The 23,175-nt window shown below is 46.0% G+C and overlaps 1 protein-coding gene across 1 annotated transcript in view; it reads left to right on the forward strand.

Moving 5' to 3' along the window:
• The window catches only part of polr1a (RNA polymerase I subunit A), a 93,949-nt gene that overhangs the window by 60,534 nt on the left and 10,240 nt on the right, over positions 1–23,175 (forward strand). Inside the window, exons 26-35 of the mRNA XM_079513505.1 lie at positions 1,035–1,135; positions 4,037–4,233; positions 5,257–5,424; positions 8,754–8,889; positions 11,469–11,629; positions 12,629–12,752; positions 13,909–14,019; positions 15,325–15,517; positions 19,900–20,039; positions 21,414–21,614. Of these exons, the coding sequence (XP_079369631.1) occupies positions 1,035–1,135; positions 4,037–4,233; positions 5,257–5,424; positions 8,754–8,889; positions 11,469–11,629; positions 12,629–12,752; positions 13,909–14,019; positions 15,325–15,517; positions 19,900–20,039; positions 21,414–21,614 (1,532 nt within the window). The remainder of the gene's footprint in view (positions 1–1,034; positions 1,136–4,036; positions 4,234–5,256; positions 5,425–8,753; positions 8,890–11,468; positions 11,630–12,628; positions 12,753–13,908; positions 14,020–15,324; positions 15,518–19,899; positions 20,040–21,413; positions 21,615–23,175) is intronic.

Consider the following 23,175-nt stretch of genomic DNA (forward strand, 5'->3'; position numbering starts at 1 on the left):
CTAAGCCCTACCCCATAGTGTCTATTCTATAGCCCTACCCCATAGTGTCTATTCTATAGCCCTACCCCATAGTGTCTATTCTAAGCCCTACCTCATAGTGTCTATTCTATAGCCCTACCTCATAGTGTCTATTCTAAGCCCTACCCCATAGTGTCTATTCTAAGCCCTACCCCATAGTGTCTATTCTATAGCCCTACCCCATAGTGTCTATTCTAAGCCCTACCCCATAGTGTCTATTCTAAGCCCTACCCCATAGTGTCTATTCTATAGCCCTACCCCATAGTGTCTATTCTATAGCCCTACCCCATAGTGTCTATTCTAAGCCCTACCCCATAGTGTCTATTCTATAGCCCTACCCCATAGTGTCTATTCTAAGCCCTACCCCATAGTGTCTATTCTAAGCCCTACCCCATAGTGTCTATTCTATAGCCCTACCCCATAGTGTCTATTCTAAGCCCTACCCCATAGTGTCTATTCTAAGCCCTACCCCATAGTGTCTATTCTATAGCCCTACCCCATAGTGTCTATTCTAAGCCCTACCTCATAGTGTCTATTCTAAGCCCTACCTCATAGTGTCTATTCTAAGCCCTACCTCATTGAGCATATGCAGACCGCGGCCATCTTACCATATAAGTTAATGGCAAGGTGCTACCTACAGTAGGTGCAACAGCCCATTCATCCAAACAGAAAGGTCCCATCTGATTGTATTACACAACGTCAAATCACCAACATTGCAGCTGTATGGAAAGCTTGAATTATTCTCTTTCTATCCTCAAAGTGTTTGTTTCATAAAAAGTCCACTGTAGACATGTTATGAGTTACTTTCTGTCCTTGCAGGTGTACTGGCTGGCCTGATCCGTTTTGCTTTGTTTTTGTTTTCTTGAATAAAGTCTGTTCCTAGTGTTTTATGTAAAGCACTTTGGGGATTTGGAAAATCGAAATTTGAGCTATTATTATTATTATTATTATTGAGAAAGAAGGAAGTCACGTTAGTAATAAGCGTTGGTATTGGGTCATTTTGCTGTGTGTGGCAGGTGGATTCCTGCACTTCTCTCAGAAGAAGCTAGCCAAACTGAAGCAGGCGGAAGGGGGCGGGCCTCTGACAGAGAGTGGCAGAGAAGCTGCTACACTCCAGGTATAAACACACACACACACACACACACACACACACACACACACACACACACATTTAATTGTCGCTCAAATAATTGCCATTAACTATTTCATTGTGTTTCTGTCCTTGGAAACATTTTGGAATGTACTGGATAAAAAATAAATTTCGGTTTGCCTTTTAGGCCTCGTGAACAAAAGGCCCACAGGGCAGATAATTATGACAAATACATTACGGAACATGTTTGACAATATAATATGTGACTAAATTTGACTGAGGGACTGCCATTGGATTTTTTGGAATTTTGTTTTTTTCATTTCATATGAAAGCAGGGAATCATAGCTTCAAATTGACATATTGGTTGTTCAGTTTGACCCACCAGTTTTGGAGATATGGCTTATAGAGTAATGTCTTGCAGAAAACAACAAGTTGAGAAAACAGGCTTGAAAGGTTCACTTCTGTGTCTCTAAGCATGTATTTCATATTTACATGTCGATTTCAGCTCTGACACTTATTTCAGACATGCTCTAGTATGTGAAGAGTCTGCCTGTGAATTAACTCATTTTTGGAGAAAGAAAATGAAAAAAAAAACTTTTTCTCCACTGGTGAAAAGCTGGAATTTGTGCGATGGCAGTCTCTCAGTCAAATCTGGTCACATATATGAATGTTTTCACATGGAAATGCTTATTTTTTTGTTATTATCTATCGAAGCACCACGTCTCTGTGTGTTGTACGTCTGTAATCCACGTAACTCGAGAACCCCCACAGGGAGTGCAGTGCCCGGTGTCGAGTCCGTCGGATCGCCGGTTGTCCAGAACCAGCACAAAAGCCTCTTCCCGGGGCCACGGACAGGGCCCAAATCCAGTGCACCCCTAGATCTCCATATATGGAGCTGGCCTGTTGTGACATCACACTGTTCCTCCACCCTTTATTAACCAATTGATCACACCTGATCACCCCCCGGCAGGCACTGTTCTAGTCTCAAACAATTGCGATTAGGCAACTGTGACAGGCCTATACACACACACACACACACACACACACACACACACACACACACACACACACACACACACACACACACACAGAGAGTGAACATTCACAAAACAAGTTGGCATGTAAACACATCGACGAAAAAAAAGAGAATAGATTTTGATAACGGACTACAAGAAAGTCGTGAGCTTGTCAATTTACAATTTACAATGTAGGCATTTAGCAGACGCTCTTAATCCAGAGTATTTAGCAGACACTCTTAATCCAGAGCATTTAGCAGACGCTCTTAATCCAGAGCATTTAGCAGACGCTCTTAATCCATTTAGCAGACGCTCTTAATCCAGAGCATTTAGCAGACGCTCATAATCCATTTAGCAGACGCTCTTAATCCATTTAGCAGACGCTCTTAATCCAGAGCGATTTAGGCATTTAACAGACGCTCTTAATCCAGAGCATTTAGCAGACGCTCTTAATCCAGAGCGATTTAGGCATTTAACAGACGCTCTTAATCCAGAGCATTTAGCAGACGCTCTTAATCCAGAGCATTTAGCAGACGCTCTTAATCCAGAGCATTTAGCAGACGCTCTTAATCCATTTAGCAGACGCTCTTAATCCAGAACATTTAGCAGACGCTCTTAATCCAGAGCATTTAGCAGACGCTCTTAATCCAGAGCATTTAGCAGACGCTCTTAATCCAGAGCATTTAGCAGACGCTTTTAATCCAGAGCATTTAGCAGACGCTCTTAATCCAGAGCATTTAGCAGACGCTCTTAATCCAGAGCATTTGGCAGACGCTCTTAATCCAGAGCATTTAGCAGACGCTCCTAATCCAGAGCATTTAGCAGACGCTCTTAATCCAGAGCATTTAGCAGACGCTCTTAATCCAGAGCATTTAGCAGACGCTCTTAATCCAGAGCATTTAGCAGACGCTCTTAATCCATTTAGCAGACGCTCTTAATCCAGAGCATTTAGCAGACGCTCTTAATCCAGAGCATTTAGCAGACGCTCTTAATCCATTTATCAGACGCTCTTAATCCAGAGCGATTTACATTAGGCAAGAACAAAAGTATGGGAATACATCACATATATAAAATGCATTTATCATGAAACATGCGTAAGATAAGAACGTAACTAGAACATATCTATATAAAGACACTATACATATAAACTATACATATATACTATAGTATGCTATACATATGTACTAGGATGTGCTATGACTACATACAATGCAATTATTGTGCTGTCTACATGACATGCTATAAGTCTGTTTCAAATGCTATCTAAGTCTAAAAGTGAGTAAGTGCTATGTCGATGCTGTGCAGCACTCTTGTGGGCCTTTGGCTGTTTTTAAATGTGCTTCATGAATCAAACTGATTCGACTTGACCCCGTCCACTTGACCCCGTCCACTTGACCCCGTCCACACACAACCTAGAGGCAGACTGCGTTGTCCAGAACAGTGGTTCCCAAAAATGTTCATGTCAAGGACCCCCAAATTGACACGAATTAGCCCACGGACCCCCATTTGAAAAGATATGCCAGGGACCGCCATAAGAGCAGATTTGTACGGCTCTAGCAATGGTTCTAAACCTGTTTAATTTCAAGGCCCCCCAGTTTGACATACATTAGTGTACGGACCCCCATTTAATGGCATTTCTATCTCTGGGACCTCCAATTTATATTGTAAAGTCAATGTTAATTTAACTCTAAGCATGTACATTTGTACACTCTCAGAGTTACACACCCACATGGGTCCATTTGGTTCCCAAACTATCATTTAGTCCTCAAGGACCCCATGGGGGTCCCCGGACCCCTGGGGACTTCCCTCAAGGACCCCATGGGGGTCCCCGACTCCCCGGACCCCACTTTGGAGAACCACTGGTCCAGGATATAAATAGAACAACCTGTACCCTGACCCGGTCGGTCCACAGCTGGTGGAGCGTTGGCGCTCCCTAGAGGCAGACGGCAGGAGCAGGTACGACAGGAAGGCGGTGCGGTGTCCAGAACCGGCCCTGGCTCTGCTCAGACCAGACCTGACGTTCGGCTCCGTCTCCGAGACCTTCCACCACATCACAGAGCAGTACCTCCACAGAGACGCCACCGGGGGGAGCCGGGGAGACACAGACCGGTAACCAGTGCACTTTTTATTTAATTTCCCCCAGTATATTTATCATGAGTTAATCCCTTTAGACCTGAGATCGATTCTACAAATGTCTTCTAAATCCTGACAGTTTTCTGAAATACCCCATGTTTCTGTATCAGTGGTTCTCAAACATTTTCATGTCAAGGACTAGACCCCCACTATATGTAATTGGCCGCCTACCCCCATCTGAAAATATGTTGTTCCAGGGACTCCCCCAGAAGCAAAGAGTTAAAAGCGTTTGCTCTGAAAGAATATATTCAAACATTTGGGCCACATTTTCACGATTTTTCAAAAATAGCAGACCTACAAGCTTGTAGCGTGGCACTCGGTGCCGCGCTATGAGCTTGTAGATCTGCTATTTTTCAATAGCTAAAGTACAACATAATGCTTAAAACACCAAAAGGGGTTCCCGCCCAAAATGGGTTAAATGTCCTTTCATTTAGTTGTTTCCTACATTTTGTTTTGAGTTATTGTTATATCAAAATATATATATTGTCTCAAATATTTCCTCAAAAGTCAACATGCTGGCCTGGGCCATGGCTCAGCGGTCCAGGCACCTTGGCTGGCAATCCAGTCTGGCAGTGTGCCGCTGGTCCGACTCCCGATCCCGACGGCCTTTACTGCATGTCATCCCCCCATCTCTCTCCCCATTTCCTGGCAGCCTACTGTCTGTCCCTCCATACAAAATATTTTAAAAAAAAATTATGAAGTGCAGACAATTTTCCTGGTCCTCGCGTGCGTGCGTGCGTGCAACTGTTCATTATATTTTGACATTTGCTTTGGCAATGTAAACGTATGTTTTCTCATGCCAATAGAGCTCCTTTGAATTGAAATTGAAATTGAATTGTGTGTGTGTGTGTGTGTGTGTGTGTGTGTGTGTGTGTGTGTGTGTGTGTGTGTGTGTGTGTGTGTGTGTGTGTGTGCGCGCGTGCGGACATGTGTGTGTTGTGCGTGTGCGCGCGTGCGTGCGGACATGTGTGTGTGTTGTGCGTGTGTGTGTGTGTCCAGCCTGCGTCAGCTGCTCCAGTACAAGTGGCAGCGGTCTCTGTGTGACCCGGGGGAGGCGGTGGGTCTGCTGGCTGCCCAGTCCATAGGGGAGCCTTCCACCCAGATGACCCTGAACACCTTCCACTTCGCTGGGAGGGGAGAGATGAACGTCACGCTGGGCATACCCAGGTACACTGCTTTATCCCATTCTGACCTGAGATCAGATTCTAAACGTGTCTTCTACATCCTGACTAGTTTTCTGAAAAAGCTATGTTTCTATGTCAGTCGTTCTTCGATTTTTCAAAAATAGCAGACCTACAAGCTCGTAGCGCGCCACTCGGTGGCACGCTATGAGCTTGTAGATCTGCTATTTTTCAATAGCTAAAGCATAACATAATGCTAACACCAAAAGGGGTTCCCGCCCAAAATGGGTTATCCTCGTCGTCATCATCAACATCTATCTATCTATACATGCACCGTCTCAGTCTGTACGTGTGTGTGTGTGTGTGTGTGTGTGTGTGTGTGTGTGTGTGTGTGTGTGTGTGTGTGTGTGTGTGTGTGTGTGTGTGTGTGTGTGTGTGTGTGTGTGTGTGTGTGTGTGTGTGTGTGTGTGTGTGTGTGTGTGTGTGTGTGTGTGTACGGCTGTACGGCTGTACGGCTGTAATCCACGTACTGTAACTCCAGAACCACCCACCGACTTCACCCCACAGGGTGTCGAGTCGGCCGGACCCACGGTTGTCCAGAACCGCCACGAAAGGCCCCTGCCCGAGATCTGGACAGGGTCCCAGGGTCCATATATGGAGCTGGCCTGTTCTGACATCACAACACTGGCACATAATAGGAATAAAGGAACACAGAGAGACAGATACAGAAATCTCCATATAAGGGCATAAACGGGACACAGACAGATGGGTGGATCTGACACGGGTACAACGGGTATAGCATAGCCGGGTGGGGCATGGATCTCCAACTTCCATTGTTACCGACTCGGTGCTCTACAGCCGGGAACCGGTCTAGTGCTATAAACCACGGGATCTCTGTCCACAAAAAGAGAAAGAAAAAAATGTATCTTTTCACAAATTCCTGTCCCGGACATAACTCGGGGAGCGATATTCAGACCCGACCTGGCCAACACAATGTGACGAGTTGTGAGCTTGTAGATCGGCATACAAATGGATCTCTTGTCCACTAGTCCCTCCCTAACATTTTAGTCTAGTTTTTATTTGTTGACGAAATTGTCAATATATTTAGCCTTAGTTTTAGTCATCATAGATTCGTTTTTATTTTGGTTTTATTTAGTTTTAGTCAGTGACAAAGGGTAGTCGACGAACATTCTTCGTCTTAGTTTTAGTCGACGAAAACAACACCGATAGGTGCGAAGCTCAATGGTACAAATAGGAATGAAGAAATGGCCAGCACACAAGAAATGTGAAGCGTTGTCACTGAGGAAGGTAACCTGACTCCGCCAGATGGGGCAGCAGAGAGTACACTGGGTTCCCCCCTCCTGCTCCCATCTGGGAACTCTAGAGGCGGGATCAATGCAGCACTGTGTATGCCTTGATCCCGCCTCTAGCTGCCGCGGATTGGCCAGGCCGTTTTGTGGCCGAGCATCAAGTCTGCCTGAGAGTTCCCAGATGGGAGCAGGAGGGGGAACCCAGTGTACTCTCTGCTGCCCCATCTGGCGGAGTCAGGTTATGAGGAAGGCCCATCAAGACGAAATGTGTCCGTTGTCACTGAGGAAGGCCCATCAAGACGAAATGCGTCCATTGTCCCCCAGAGGTAAATAAACCATGTGAAAAGGACATTTCTCTTTTTCTGGCTATTTCTTCATTCCAACTTCTCCTAAACCGTCAGGACTTTGTGAGACTTTTTGGACGCAAAGCCCTGAAGCCTGTCTGTGCCAGGCGCTAGCGTACCTGGACCCTGAAGCCTGTCTGTGCCAGGCGCTAGCGTACCTGGACCCTGAAGCCTGTCTGTGCCAGGCGCTAGCGTACCTGGACCCTGAAGCCTGTCTGTGCCAGGCGCTAGCGTACCTGGACCCTGAAGCCTGTCTGTGCCAGGCGCTAGCGTACCTGGACCCTGAAGCCTGTCTGTGCCAGGCGCTAGCGTACCTGGACCCTGAAGCCTGTCTGTGCCAGGCGCTAGCGTACCTGGACCCTGAAGCCTGTCTGTGCCAGGCGCTAGCGTACCTGGACCCTGAAGCCTGTCTGTGCCAGGCGCTAGCGTACCTGGACCCTGAAGCCTGTCTGTGCCAGGCGCTAGCGTACCTGGACCAAAGCCCTGAAGCCTGTCTGTGCCAGGCGCTAGCGTACCTGGACCCTGGCCTGCAATTAAAAACACATTATTATATAGAGTAGCGGAAACGTCGATCACTCTCTGCTGATTTCTGATCGTCTAATTGACGCACACCCGTACACACACACACTCCTCTCTCTCTCTCTCTGTCGCTCTAATTAATTAGTCTCATGTCCAGCAGCTGCGCACAGTTTCTGCCGGCGGATCCTGCCGGGAGCTGCCTATGCCATAGAAAGCATAGGTGAGTTCCAGGCTAGGGGGTCCTTGACATGAAAATGTTTGAGAACCACTGACATAGAAACATGGGGTTTTTCAGAAAACTGTCTTGATTTAGACAGACATTTGTAGAATCGTTCCCAGGTCTAAATGGGTTAAAATACCAATGCATATAGCCATATACCGCTGTACCTGGGGAGGCCCACAGGTACAGCGGTATAGAGCGTCGAAGTCCCGCCCCCTCGAGAGACCTGGAAAATAAATCCCCGTTCATTTTCCTCATAGACTTTTCAGAAAGTATTTATTTAAAGACGTTACGCCGCGGACAAAGCCAACTCTTGTCGTGACAAATCATGACAATAAACACAATGTTTTGGGCCAAACAAAGAATTAGAAAGTAGAAAAAAAAAACGGCAACCGTTTTTGTTGTTTTTCTTCTTTGTAATTATTTGTTTGGTCCAAAATATTGTGTCTGTTGTCATGATTTGTCACGACTCGAGTTGGCTTCGTACGACGCTTAAAAGGTCTTTAAATAAATACTTTTTGAAATGTCTATGGGAAAAATGCATTGGGATTCATTTCCTGGGCCTGGTGTCGTCATGAAAGGGGGCGGGACTGGGCCTGGCGTCGTCATGAAAGGTGGCGGGACTGGGCCTGGCGTCGTCATGAAAGGTGGCGGGACTGGGCCTGGCGTCGTCATGAAAGGTGGCGGGACTGCGACGCTCTATTATGTTCTAGTTTGGCATTCTATGGAGGGAGATACGCTGTGCTCGCTCCGCGTTGTGTCCAACCGTATGCAAGGCATGCACATTATGCCTGACCTACAATTACACCATGTGTCGCAACGCAACCCGTTGTGAGCTTTTAGATTTGGTTAATTTTTGGCAGATTTTGTGTAGTGGGGGAACAAAGTGCAGAGCTACAGAGCTGACCCTGGTCAGGATTACTAAGTGTAGAAGTGTTTTGAACCTGCTGTATGTCTTGTCTCTGTGTCTGTGTACTGTTAGGCTCAGAGAGATCCTGATGATAGCCAGCTCCAGCATCAAGACTCCCATGATGAGCGTTCCGGTTCTGGGCACCAGGAAGGCCTTGAAGAGAGTCAAGATCCTCCGCAAGAAACTCACCAGGGTCTGCCTGGCAGAGGTAAGAATCCAAGAAACTCACCAGAGTCTGCCTGACAGAGGTAAGAATCCAAGAAACTCACCAGGGTCTGCCTGGCAGAGGTAAGAATCCAAGAAACTCACCAGGGTCTGCCTGACAGAGGTAAGAATCCAAGAAACTCACCAGGGTCTGCCTGGCAGAGGTAAGAATCCAAGAAACTCACCAGGGTCAGAATCTAAGAAACTCACCAGGGTCTGCCTGACAGAGGTAAGAATCCAAGGGGCGTGTGTTCTCAAGAGGGGGCTCTCAGACCCAAAAATTAAGTAATGCAATGTTACCCAATGCTAGTTACCCAACGGTAACTAGCATATTTATAAGCTGCTATTTGAAAAAATCTTGAATTTTGAATAATTAATCAATTTAAATAAATATATTAATAAATTTTTTACACAAATCTCTTCTCCCTGAATATCTGACACAAACCATTGTCAAACCGGATGCAAATGCATATCAACGTGGGGGTCCTAACTGATTTAGAATTAAGGCATTTGTAGAATCGGCCTCAGGTCTCAATGGGTTCAGACTAAAATCCAAACCAGTCACATTTTCCTGTTCCAACCAAACCGAACCAGTTACACCAACTGTGGTGTCATATTCTGGGAACATTTAGGGTCACACTTCATTTCTTATAAAAGCAGTGATACTTGTCCCCCCCACACAGACACGCACACGCACACACACACACACACACACACACACACACACACACACACACACACAATATTCAGTCTTTATGTCTCAGCTCAACCTCCATTGTATTTTCAAACCCATTCGGTTGCCTTATTGACATTTGACCCAGTTTGCAAAAGTGAGTGACTTTGGCATTGTCTCATTTCTATAGTGACCGGGTTCTAATAGGCCACCATTTTGCCCGACATTCACTGAGTCTACTTTGCAGACAATGACGGGTTGTTCCTTTTAACATCAGATGAAACTTGACGATTTAAAAACAGCTGCTGTGGTCAAAATGTTTGATGAGGTCCCACTGTAAACATCATTGTATCTGTCAGTGAAATCGGATCTCCTTTGTTTAGTCCCAGTCAGTCAGTCAGTCGGCTCTTCAGAGTCGTTTCCTTCTCTGCTCATTCCTTTTGTGGTGTTTTCTGTGATGTTTTGTGTTTGATGATGGGTACAATAGCAGCCACACAAGCAGTATAGCCTTACCACATGTGTGTACAACAAATGGTAAATGGTGCATTTATATAGCTTCTTTATCCAAGGCGCTTCACATAGATTCACACACACACACACACATCATACACCGATGGCGGAGGAAACCATGCAAGGCAACAACCTGCAAGTTTGCAACCTGCAAACAACCAGCAATTAAGGCGTTCAGAGTCTTGCTCATGGACACAAATGACGAGACCACGCCCGTTAAAATACGGCGTTTATCGGGGCGAGCGGGCGCCACGATAGACAGCGTATTTTAACGGGCTAGGCGCATGACACATAATTATAGGCTCTGGCCCCGTTCAATGTTTCCGGGAGAGCAGGCCTCTCATTCTGTGGACCTTAACCCATTTTGACCTGAGATCAGATTCTAAAAATGTCTTTTTGTACGTCTATTTGTACGTCTCTAAATGTTTTGATGATTTGAACATGGTGGACCCTATTGGAAACAAGTGTAATGCTTAATTGGGTCGTCCACTCACAGTTAACAGCCTTTGTATTGAGTTTGTGCTTGAAATGTACTGTAATTCTGCAAACTGTTAATAAATCAATCAATCAATCAATTCTACATCCTCATCTGACAGTTTTCTGAAAAAGCTATGTTTCTATGTCAGTTGTTCTTCGATTTTTCAAAAATAGCAGATCTACAAGCTCGTAGCGCGCCACTCGGTGGCGCGCTATGAGCTTGTAGATCTGCTATTTTTCAATAGCTAAAGCATAACATAATGCTAACACCAAAAGGGGTTCCCGCCCAAAATGGGTTAATGACCAAATTAATAGAAAAAACACAAATAAAAAGTACGGCATAACATCACAGGTCCTGTCCAATTTTGGGCATGTGGCTCCCCGGCTATCTTAACTTGTATCTATCAATAAAAGCAGAAAAGTCAAAAACGAATCTTTAACTTTTTCTTTTTAATTTGCTGTCTATCGGCTGAGGTTCAACAACCTAACCTAATTCCAAACTGCTGTTTGTTAGAAACAGTCCTGTTCATGGCATGGAACCAACCAGCTACACCATATTAGTAAAGTGACACTCCTTTTTAATAGAATTTCTCAACGTCTAGCTAGGCCTGGTGGGACAGTAAACGAGGCCTGCTGGTTTAATTACAAAGTATTCCGATCTCCAGTACCAGTATCAGATAACATTCACTTAACTGTCAAAACCGCCACTTAACACTGTGTGTGTGTGTGTGTGTGTGTGTGTGTGTGTGTGTGTGTGTGTGTGTGTGTGTGTGTGTGTGTGTGTGTGTGTGTGTGTGTGTGTGTGTGTGTGTGTGTGTGTGTGTGTGTGTGTGTGTGTGTGTGTGTGTGTGTGTGTGTGTGTGTGTGTGTGTGTGTGTGTGTGTGTGTGTGTGTGTGTGTGTGTGTGTGTCCGTCCTGTATAGGTCCTGCAGAAGGTAGAGATCTCAGAGAGGTTGCAGCTGGACTCCAGGGTTCACAACAAGTCCCGACTGTTCAACATCACCTTCCACTTCCTGCCTCCGGAACGCTACAGCGACGACAAGCTGCTCACGCCACACAAGATCCTCCGCTTCATGGAGACCAGGTCTGTATGTCTGTCTGTCTGCACGTATGTCTGTCTGGTGCTGCTGATAATATGCTTTGATAATATTTGGAATTCATCAATGTCACTCCAGTTTAACCGCTTAGATCACTTAGACTTAGAAATCACACTCGCAATCAATGTTTAACTGCTGCTCTAAACAAACATTAAAAGTCCATAGACTTGGCTGCCATTCGCTTTAGTTAGTTAGTTAGTTTAGTTACTTTATTGACACAAATGTATAAAACATTGGGTCCAAACAATAATCGAAAACCCATGACTAAAAATATACAATACACAACACAAAATCCCTTTACAACAGGAGCTTTCTATTGCTCCAAAAGTGACATACGCAAAGTCCCTCTGTTAGTGCCCACAAAGAGTGAGCTCAAATCAATGTCCATATTTCACTCTGATGTCTTGTGTGAGGTTAGGGGACACACCCAGTATGTGCTGTTGGTTTTCTATACCAGTCTCACATTGACAACACCGCTGTTCAGGTGGTCCTGCATGCGACTCCATCTTCCAATTTCCACACGCAGTCTATGAGCGGACAACCGAAAGCGTGTAAAGGTGATCCTCAATGTAAGGTGTACTGCTGGTGCTGGTATAGAGTGGATGAACAGATTGATGGCTTGGTATGTCTTATATCTTGTTCCCTCTTTGGATTGTAATTTATGAATCATGTCCCTTCGGTCACTCTCAATATGATCTCGTTTTTCCATTATCTCAGATAAATGAGAATGCATGACTTGGTTCTCCTTCTTTAGCAGTTGAAGAACGTACCACAAGGGGTCATCAAGCATGCCATTTTGCTGCTGTATGTTGGTGAAGAACCTGGCTTGCTTTTCTCTCACCAAAGCTTGCAACGAACGTCGTTTACATCAGTGGTTTTCAACCCTTTTCGTATCAAGGCCCATTATTCTTTTTGCTATTTGAGCCACGGACCACCATATGATGAGATGTATCCCTCTCTCTCTCTCTCTCTCTCTTCTCCTCCAGGTTTTTCGACCTGCTTCTGGAAGCCATTAAGAAGCGCAGCGCCAAGCTGGCTTCCATCGCCGTGGAGACCCGGAAGGCCTCCTCCGGAGACAAGGACCACGATGGAGAGGCTTCGGCTGAGGCGGTGTGTGTGTGTGTGTGTGTGTGTGTGTGTGTGTGTGTGTGTGTGTGTGTGTGTGTGTGTGTGTGTGTGTGTGTGTGTGTGTGTGTGTGTGTGTGTGTGTGTGTGTGTGTGTGTGTGTGTGTGTGTGTGTGTGTGTGTGTGTGTGTGTGCGCGCGCGCGCGCGCGCGTCATTATTAAACATTTTAATCATCAGGTCATTATTACATTTTAATTTCAAGAACCCCCCCCCCCCCCCCCCCCCCCATAACGCTAATAGTGACCACGTCATAAAATGGAATGGAGCCTTAACATGGGTCCATTTGGTTCCATCATTCTGTACATGCCCCTTTTCCACCAAAATAACTTTTGTTTTTCCTTATTTCTTTTTTTTGTTGTTCTCGTTCCAGTTCTGTTTTGTTTCAACTTTTAGGGTGTTTTGAACCAATTCATTTTCAGTGGAGACACTCCCACTGGAAACTGGAAAATTTATTTTGGCCTGCGTACAGCCAGGGTTTTGGGTGCACCAGTGATTTATTTTGTCCTGCGTACAGCCAGGGTTTTGGGTGCACCAGTGATTTATTTTGTCCTGCGTACAGCCAGGGTTTTGGGTGCATCAGTGATTTATTTTGTCCTGCGTACAGCCAGGGTTTTGGGTGCACCAGTGATTTATTTTGGCCTGCGTACAGCCAGGGTTTTGGGTGCATCAGTGATTTATTTTGGCCTGCTTACAGCCAGAGTCTGGATGCACCAGTGATTTATTTTGGCCTGCGTACAGCCAGGGTTTTGGGTGCATCAGTGATTTATTTTGGCCTGCGTACAGCCAGGGTCCGGGCGCATCAGTGATTTATTTTGGCCTGCGTACAGCCAGGGTCCGGGCGCATCAGTGATTTATTTTGGCCTGCGTACAGCCAGGGTCCGGGCGCATCAGTGATTTATTTTGGCCTGCGTACAGCCAGGGTCCGGGCGCATCAGTGATTTATTTTGGCCTGCGTACAGCCAGGGTCCGGGCGCATCAGTGATTTATTTTGGCCTGCGTACAGCCAGGGTGCACCAGTGATTTATTTTGGCCTGCGTACAGCCAGGGTCCGTGGCTTTGTTGATTTGTTTGGAACTGACAAACGCCATATACATGAGGTTTGATTAATGTTGATGACATGACAATGTTCTTGACCAATAGGAGGCGGCCGATGGAGAGGGGGGCGGTGATAAGGAGGTGGTAGACGACGAAGGAGACGAGGGAGACGCAGACGCCTCTGACGCCAAGCGGAAAAAGAAACAGGAGGAGGAGGTGCACGCACGCACACACACACACACACACACACAAACACACACACACATGAACACACACACACACGCACACAGACACACACACTGCCCTTAACCTCAGTTTGTCTAATGTATAACCGTCACCGTTAGGCAGTTGTTCACATTTCAGTTTTTACACAACGCTTAACTCTTTTTCATAAATTATATAAAATTTAAAAAAACGTTTTTTTGTTTAAAATATCGTGTTAAATCGAATCGTGAACCTCATATCGTGATACAAATCGTGTCGTGAGTTGAGTGAATCGTTCCATGCCTACTGTGGACCAGAGACTCCCATTGTAACAATGGAATGCGAAAGTGCTCATTGTATCTCAATGGGATAGTTCCAGCCATAGGAGCAATGTTTGGAACTATAGCTCATAGGGACCCGCTTTGCGGCGAGATCAAAGCGTGTCGCTACTCTCCTAGTCTACACTCTGCTGTGGACAGACTGAAAAGACGTATCATCGGCTAGCATATCCATGTCTTCTGCTTTGGACAGACTGAAAAGACGTATCATCGGCTAGCATCTCCATGTCTTCTGCTTTGCATACTTTGCATACACTTTGCAGTGTTCTTACTGCACACAATTGTACATACTGCAGTACATTCACACAGATATACTTTGCATGCTAGATTTAGTCCATTCGCTGTTGGCTAAATGCCATTGAGAACGTTGTACTTGTCGTCCACATTTAGCCTACTGGTTCTCAACCTTTTCGCGCCCTGCCCCCCCCCCCCCCCCCCCCACCCCCAAACATGGATAAATAAATAATCATATTTGAACTGGGGACCCGATTTTAGTTTTAGTAGTCTTTGGGATGAAACTTCATTTTTAGTTTTAGTCACATTTTAGTCACCTGTTTTAGTGTTAGTCTAGTTTTAGTCGACTAAATCTACAGTTTGTTTAGTCGACTAAAATGTATTTTGGCGGGCCTTGATGCCGTCGTAATGGCTGATTTTACACACAAAATAGACGATCTACAAGCTCACAACGCGTCGCGCTGCGACGCGTTGTGAGCTTGTAGATCGTCTATTTTCAGCATGCAACCGAGTGTAAAATGACCTATACTTGATGTCTTACATTTTAATCTAGTTTTTATTTTTTCAGTGGGTGAACACATAACCTGTGATCATGTTGTCGTGGATTTCTATGGGGCTTTGATAGCTTTAGCTGTCACTGTTTGTAAAACTCATGTAGTCTCCTCATCTCTCTCTCCTCATCTCTCTCTCTCCCTCTCCTCATCTCTCTCTGTCTCTCTCCCTCTCCCCATATCTCTCTGCGCAGGTGGACTATGAGAGTGAGGAAGAGGAGGAGGAGAAGGGAGATGAAGGGGAGGAGGGAGAAGGCCAGGGGGGGGAAGAGGGAGGAGGAGAGGGGGAGGAGAACAGCCTTGAAGACATCGTGTCACAGGCTGCTGCTGCTGCTGCTGCTGCTGCTGCTGCTGCTGCTGCTGCTGCTGCTGCTGCTGCTGCTGGAGGTATGACCCTCATTACATGCTACTCTTGGTCAAAGAAAAAAAAAGCCCAATCTCTGCTATTCTTTTTTTTCTTTTTTGCATAATTGTCATTATCAGATAATTGCGATCAGGTGATTATGTAACAATAACCCATTTAAGGTGGTTGCACACTGGACACGTTTTTCGGAAAACCGATAGAAACGCCGCTAGAAATCCGAAAAACGTGCTCGGTGTGTGGAGACCTTTAGACATGAGGCTGATTCTAAACGCGCTCGGTGTGTGGAGACCTTTAGACATGAGGCTGATTCTAAACGTGCTCAGTGTGTGGAGACCTTTAGACATGAGGTTGATTCTAAACGCGCTCGGTGTGTGGAGACCTTTAGACATGAGGCTGATTCTAAACGTGCTCGGTGTGTGGAGACCTTTAGACATGAGGCTGATTCTCGGTGTGTGGAGACCTTTAGACATGAGGCTGATTCTAAACACGCTCGGTGTGTGGAGACCTTTAGACATGAGGCTGATTCTAAACGTGCTCGGTGTGTGGAGACCTTTAGACATGAGGCTGATTCTAAACGTGCTCGGTGTGTGGAGACCTTTAGACATGAGGCTGATTCTAAACGTGCTCGGTGTGTGGAGACCTTTAGACATGAGGCTGATTCTAAACGTGCTCGGTGTGTGGAGACCTTTAGACATGAGGCTGATTCTAAACGCGCTCGGTGTGTGGAGACCTTTAGACATGAGGCTGATTCTAAACGTGCTCGGTGTGTGGAGACCTTTAGACATGAGGCTGATTCTAAACGTGCTCGGTGTGTGGAGACCTTTAGACATGAGGCTGATTCTAAACACGCTCGGTGTGTGGAGACCTTTAGACATGAGGCTGATTCTCGGTGTGTGGAGACCTTTAGACATGAGGCTGATTCTCGGTGTGTGGAGACCTTTAGACATGAGGCTGATTCTCGGTGTGTGGAGACCTTTAGACATGAGGCTGATTCTCGGTGTGTGGAGACCTTTAGACATGAGGCTGATTCTAAACGTGCTCGGTGTGTGGAGACCTTTAGACATGAGGCTGATTCTAAACGTGCTCAGTGTGTGGAGACCTTTAGACATGAGGCTGATTCTAAACGTGCTCTGTGTGTGGAGACCTTTAGACATGAGGCTGATTCTAAACGTGCTCGGTGTGTGGAGACCTTTAGACATGAGGCTGATTCTAAACACGCTCGTGTGTGGAGACCTTTAGACATGAGGCTGATTCTAAACGCGCTCGGTGTGTGGAGACCTTTAGACATGAGGCTGATTCTAAACGTGCTCGGTGTGTGGAGACCTTTAGACATGAGGCTGATTCTAAACGTGCTCGGTGTGTGGAGACCTTTAGACATGAGGCTGATTCTAAACGTGCTCGGTGTGTGGAGACCTTTAGACATGAGGCTGATTCTAAACTCCCTCGGTGTGTGGAGACCTTTAGACATGAGGCTGATTCTAAACGTGCTCGGTGTGTGGAGACCTTTAGACATGAGGCTGATTCTAAACTCCCTCGGTGTGTGGGGACCTTTAGACATGAGGTTGATTCTAAACACGCTCGGTGTGTGGAGACTAGGGTTGGGATTCGTTAGGATTTTAACGGTTCCGGATCCTTCCCGGATCCCTCTTAACGGTTCCGGTTCCTAACGGTTCCCTTAACGGATCCTAATATTATTTTTTCCCCTTTTTTTCTGACATAGATTATGCTGATATTATAACTAACCTAACCAAGTACATAATAAACACACATTCATTAATTCAATTATTGAAAATACACTTTACAATTATGAGGTGGCAGTGTGGCACTATTATTTAAACTTCACCACCACCACCACCAGCTAGACACCACAACAATATCATTGTTGCAATTTGTACTGTATATTGCAATTTGTACTGTATATTAAATATAGCCTACAGTACACATTGCAATAATGATATTGTTGTGGTGACAAATGTTGTCTTTAATGTTCAGATTAATTTAATATGAAGGACCCCTTACCCTAATGGAAACAAGCCATAGTGCTTTCTTGGATTATAAAATCGTTTTAGCAGACCTTGTATTGAACTGTAGGCTACGTTCCTGTGCTTTTTTCTGCAAACTGTTCATAAAGTAATCAATCTATGGAGGTATGCACCTAAACGCTGGGCTCTCAACAGCCACGCGATTAATTTAGAACCAAATCAAAAGCAGTTGAGTTGCTTATAAGTGCAGACAAATTGATTTGGCTCTATACTATAGTTAACGTGATTCATAAAATATCAGACAGAAAGACGTCGAGTCATTGGCGTTCTAAATTAACACCATTAACAACAGTTGTACAATACGCCGCGGCCTAATGAAAAGCTCTGTAGACGACAGTAGTTTTTATTTTCTATTACGTTACTAGCCTGGGGAAAGTGAACGAGCCTTGCATCATCCTCGTCCCCCGCCGGCTAGCTGTGGTGGAGTTGCGGGGAGAGCGGACACGGCTTTCCGCATGGCTCACACACGCGATGTGCCTAGATTATTCTCGTGAGTTGTGGACTCGTGTAGGCATATTGATTTTGAGATGTTTCCTCAATGTGGACGTGGTGCAAAACTGCAACTGGTACAAGTTGCAACAATCTTTGCAGCCAGGGAACTATAGCATCGCATTTATTGCACTTGCGTGCTCAGCCTCAGAGTCATTTCCCTCTCTGTTAACCACACTTTGGAGATCTCTTCGACATACTGTCCCAGTCGCTCCGCGGCGGTCGCTGAATGCACAGAATAGTGGGCGTATCCTCCCCGACCCCACTAACTCACTCATGTAGGTTGGGTGACGTCACCCCAGTAACTTGGCTCTGCTTGCATGCATGCACAGACACAGCGGAGCTAAATGACGACTGATGAGATCCGTTTGGGGAACCGTTAATAAAAAAACGATGGAACCGGCTCGGGATCCGCAATGTCGGAACCGGGTCTGAAATGGACCCGGTTCCGAATCCCAACCCTAGTGGAGACCTTTAGACATGAGGTTGATTCTAAACACCTCGGTGTGTGGAGACCTTTAGACATGAGGCTGATTCTAAACGTGCTCGGTGTGTGGAGACCTTTAGACATGAGGCTGATTCTAAACGTGCTCAGTGTGTGGAGACCTTTAGACATGAGGCTGATTCTAAACGTGCTCGGTGTGTGGAGACCTTTAGACATGAGGCTGATTCTCGGTGTGTGGAGACCTTTAGACATGAGGCTGATTCTAAACACGCTCGGTGTGTGGAGACCTTTAGACATGAGGCTGATTCTAAAACGTGCTCGGTGTGTGGAGACCTTTAGACATGAGGCTGATTCTAAACACGCTCAGTGTGTGGAGACCTTTAGACATGAGGCTGATTCTAAACGCGCTCGGTGTGGGGAGACCTTTAGACATGAGGCTGATTCTAAACACGCTCGGTGTGGGGAGACCTTTAGACATGAGGCTGATTCTAAACGTGCTCGGTGTGTGGAGACCTTTAGACATGAGGCTGATTCTAAACTCCCTCGGTGTGTGGAGACCTTTAGACATGAGGCTGATTCTAAACTCCCTCGGTGTGTGGAGACCTTTAGACATGAGGCTGATTCTAAACGCGCTCGGTGTGTGGAGTCTTCTAAAATTTAGAAGACTTTTTTTTTTTTGTCTAAATCAGTGGTTTCTATGTCAGTGGTGCTCAACCTTTTTCCCCAGAATGAGGACCCCAGAATGATATGTATTTGGCCGCGGGACCCCCATCTGAAAATATGTTGTTCCAGGGGCCCCCTGCCCCAGAAGCAAAGATTTGAATTAAAAAAAATGTTGGCTCTGAAAGAATATATATTCACGGGAACACTTTTGGTGTTTTAAGCATTATGTTATACTTTAGCTATTGAAAAATAACAGATCTACAAGCTCATAGCGCGGCACCGAGTGCCTAGGTCGAGGACGAGCTTGTAGGTCTGCTATTTTAGAAAAATCGTGAAAATGTTGTGCAAATCTTTGAATTATTTCAGAGCGAACGTTTTTAACTCAAATCTTTGCTTCTGGGAGGTCCCTGGAACAACATATTTTGAGATGGGGGGGGGGGGGGGGGGGGTCGGAGGCCAAATACATATAATTTTGGGTGTCCTTGACATGATGACAACTGACATTAGAAACATAAGGTTTTTCAGAAAACTGTCATGATTTAGAAGACATTTGTAGAATCGAGCACAGGTCTAAATGGGTTAAAAACACCAAAAGAGGTTCTCGAGGTCCTCCTCATCATCGGTTTAAAGTCCTCTTTGGAGGCACCGCTGGGTTGGACTTGACTCTCCATATGGCTTTCCTCCACGGCCACCTCGCCATCGATGCCGAGCGCTTTCATGTCAGCCAAACACGTTTCTGTCCTGAACGGTATAACTGTGCCTGCAGGTGTGGAGGAGCTGACGGGGGCTGCAGGAGGAGGAGGAGGAGGTGCAGCCATGGATGACATGAGAGTGAACGCTGTGCTGCTGTCTCACCCCTCCATACAGAGCTACTCCTACGACTGCCAGCATGGACTGTGGTGTCAGGTCTGTCTCATAGCCTATAGTCCTACAGCCAGCATGGACTGTGGTGTCAGGTCTGTCTCGTAGCCTATAGTCCTACAGCCAGCATGGACTGTGGTGTCAGGTCTGTCTCGTAGCCTATAGTCCTACAGCCAGCATGGACTGTGGTGTCAGGTCTGTCTCGTAGCCTATAGTCCTACGACAGGTAGCATGGACTGTGGTGTCAGGTCTGTCTCGTAGCCTTTAGTCCTACGACAGCCAGCATGAACTGTGGTGTCAGGTCTGTCTCATAGCCTATAGTCCTACAGGTAGCATGGACTGTGGTGTCAGGTCTGTCTCATAGCCTATAGTCCTACGACAGGTAGCATGGACTGTGGTGTCAGGTCTGTCTCATAGCCTATAGTCCTACAGCCAGCATGGACTGTGGTGTCAGGTCTGTCTCATAGCCTATAGTCCTACAGGTAGCATGGACTGTGGTGTCAGGTCTGTCTCATAGCCTATAGTCCTACGACAGGTAGCATGGACTGTGGTGTCAGGTCTGTCTCGTAGCCTTTAGTCCTACGACAGGTAGCATGGACTGTGGTGTCAGGTCTGTCTCATAGCCTATAGTCCTACGACAGGTAGCATGGACTGTGGTGTCAGGTCTGTCTCATAGCCTATAGTCCTACAGGTAGCATGTGTTGACTAGGTCTTAATAAACACGACGTTTATCCAGTTGTAGATCACTTTATTCACCGTTCACTGACTCGACATGTAAACGCTGTTCCCTCCACAATTCACATCTGATTACCTGCGCCCACTGCGCATGCGTATCTCCCTCAGAGGGTACATTACCGTAAAGGAGTACTGTCGTAAAGTGGAACACAAGTTAACAGCATGGACTGTGGTGTCAGGTCTGTCTCGTAGCCTATAGTCCTACTACAGCCAGCATGGACTGTGGTGTCAGGTCTGTCTCATAGCCTATAGTCCTACTACAGGTAGCATGGACTGTGGTGTCAGGTCTGTCTCATAGCCTATAGTCCTACTACAGGTAGCATGGACTGTGGTGTCAGGTCTGTCTCATAGCCTATAGTCCTACGACAGCCAGCATGGACTGTGGTGTCAGGTCTGTCTCATAGCCTATAGTCCTACAGGTAGCATGGACTGTGGTGTCAGGTCTGTCTCATAGCCTATAGTCCTACGACAGGTAGCATGGACTGTGGTGTCAGGTCTGTCTCATAGCCTATAGTCCTACAGCCAGCATGGACTGTGGTGCCAGGTCTGTCTCATAGAAGTGCTGGAAAGCTCGGCAACCAGACACAACGTCGACCCTATTCTGATTCTGGTAGTGGAGATTAACATTCAGAAAGTAATTTAGTACCCCGCTGAACCTTTCTGTCTCGTCTCGTCTTCCTATAGGTGAGCCTGGTCCTCCCGGTGAGCAAGGTGCACTTTGACCTGACGTCGGTGATGTCGTCGCTGGCCCAGAACGCCGTCATCATGGAGACCAAGGGCATCGCCCGCTGCCTGCTGAGCGAGACCACCACCAGGACGGGAGCCAAGGAGACCCTCCTCAACGCCGAGGGCATCAACATGCACGAGATGTTCAAGCACACAGACGTACGTTTCATTTCAACATGCACGAGATGTTCAAGCACACAGACGTACGTTTCATTTCAACATGCACTAGATGTTCAAGCACACAGACGTACGTTTCATTTCAACATGCACGAGATGTTCAAGCACACAGACATACGTTTCATTTCAACATGCACGAGATGTTCAAGCACACAGACGTACGTTTCATTTCAACATGCACGAGATGTTCAAGCACACAGACATACGTTTCATTTCAACATGCACGAGATGTTCAAGGACACCGCCACGGTGGCTCAGGGGTAGAGTTTCCGGATGGAAACCGCAAGGCCGCCAGTTCGAACCCGGGCTCCCCCAGAGTTAGTGTCGAAGTGTCCTTGAGCAAGACACTGAACCTCTAATTGCTCCCGGTGTGCTGGTTGGTACCTTGCATGGTTTCCGCCGCCATCGGTGTATGAATGGGTGAATGTAATGCACAATCTATGGAAAGCGCCTTGGATAAAGGCACTATATAAATGCACCATTTACCATTTACACACAGGAGTGCGTTTCATTTCAACATGCACGAGATGTTCAAGCACACACAGACGTGCGCATGGATTAAAGTTCCCAGTCGCCACGCCTGATTTCAGCCATTTGGATTCCATAAAAGCCACCGTGTCTTCTGTGAAAGCATGCTGCGCACCGACAATTACAATGTAGGCATTTAGCAGACGCTCTTAGCTCAGAGCAACGTACAATAAGCAAGAACAAAAAGCATGGCAATACATCACATATATAAAAAGTAGTTATCATGAAACATGCGTAAGCTAAGGACGTAACAGTGGAATATCTATATAATGAAACTATACATATAAGCTATACATACTATACATTTATACTATAAAGTGCTTTGACTACATAAAATGCAATTCTAGTACGTGCTATAAGTCATGCTATAAGTCTGTATAAAATGCTATCTAAGTCTACATAAAGTGCTATTCTAAGGGCCTAGTGTAACAATAGCGGATCAAAAGCTCACAACACGTCGCAGCGCGTCGCAGTTCTAGCTACAGTACTTCCAAAATGGCGCGGAGCTACCTTGAAATGGGCCCTGAAGCTGCAAATCCCTGATTTGATGGTTCCAAATACCCCCGGGCGTTAAGAATGATCATACCTAAACATTATCATTACATTTTCATGTCATGAGATCTTTTTTTTTTCGAGGGGGGGTCCTAGTTGGAACAACACACTTTCAGATGGGGGTCCGCAGGCCAAATACAGATCATTCTGGGGGTCTTTGACATGAAAAAGGTCGAGCACCACCCACATGAAACATAGGTTTTTCATCAGCCTTAGGTCTAAATTGGTTAACCCGTTTTGGGCGGGGACCCCTTTTGGTGTTAGCATTATGTTATGCTTTAGCTATTTTCAAAAATAGCTTGTAGATCTGCTATTTTTGAAAATAGCAGACCTACAAGCTCGTAGCGCGCCACTCGGTGGCGCACTATGAGCTTGTAGATCTGCTATTTTTGAAAATCGAAGAACCACTGACATAGAAACATAGCTTTTTCAGAAAACTGTCAGGATGTAGAAGACATTTTTA

The sequence above is a fragment of the Electrona antarctica genome (genome assembly GCF_951216825.1).
Source record: "Electrona antarctica genome assembly, chromosome: 1".
Lineage (NCBI taxonomy): Eukaryota > Metazoa > Chordata > Actinopteri > Myctophiformes > Myctophidae > Electrona > Electrona antarctica.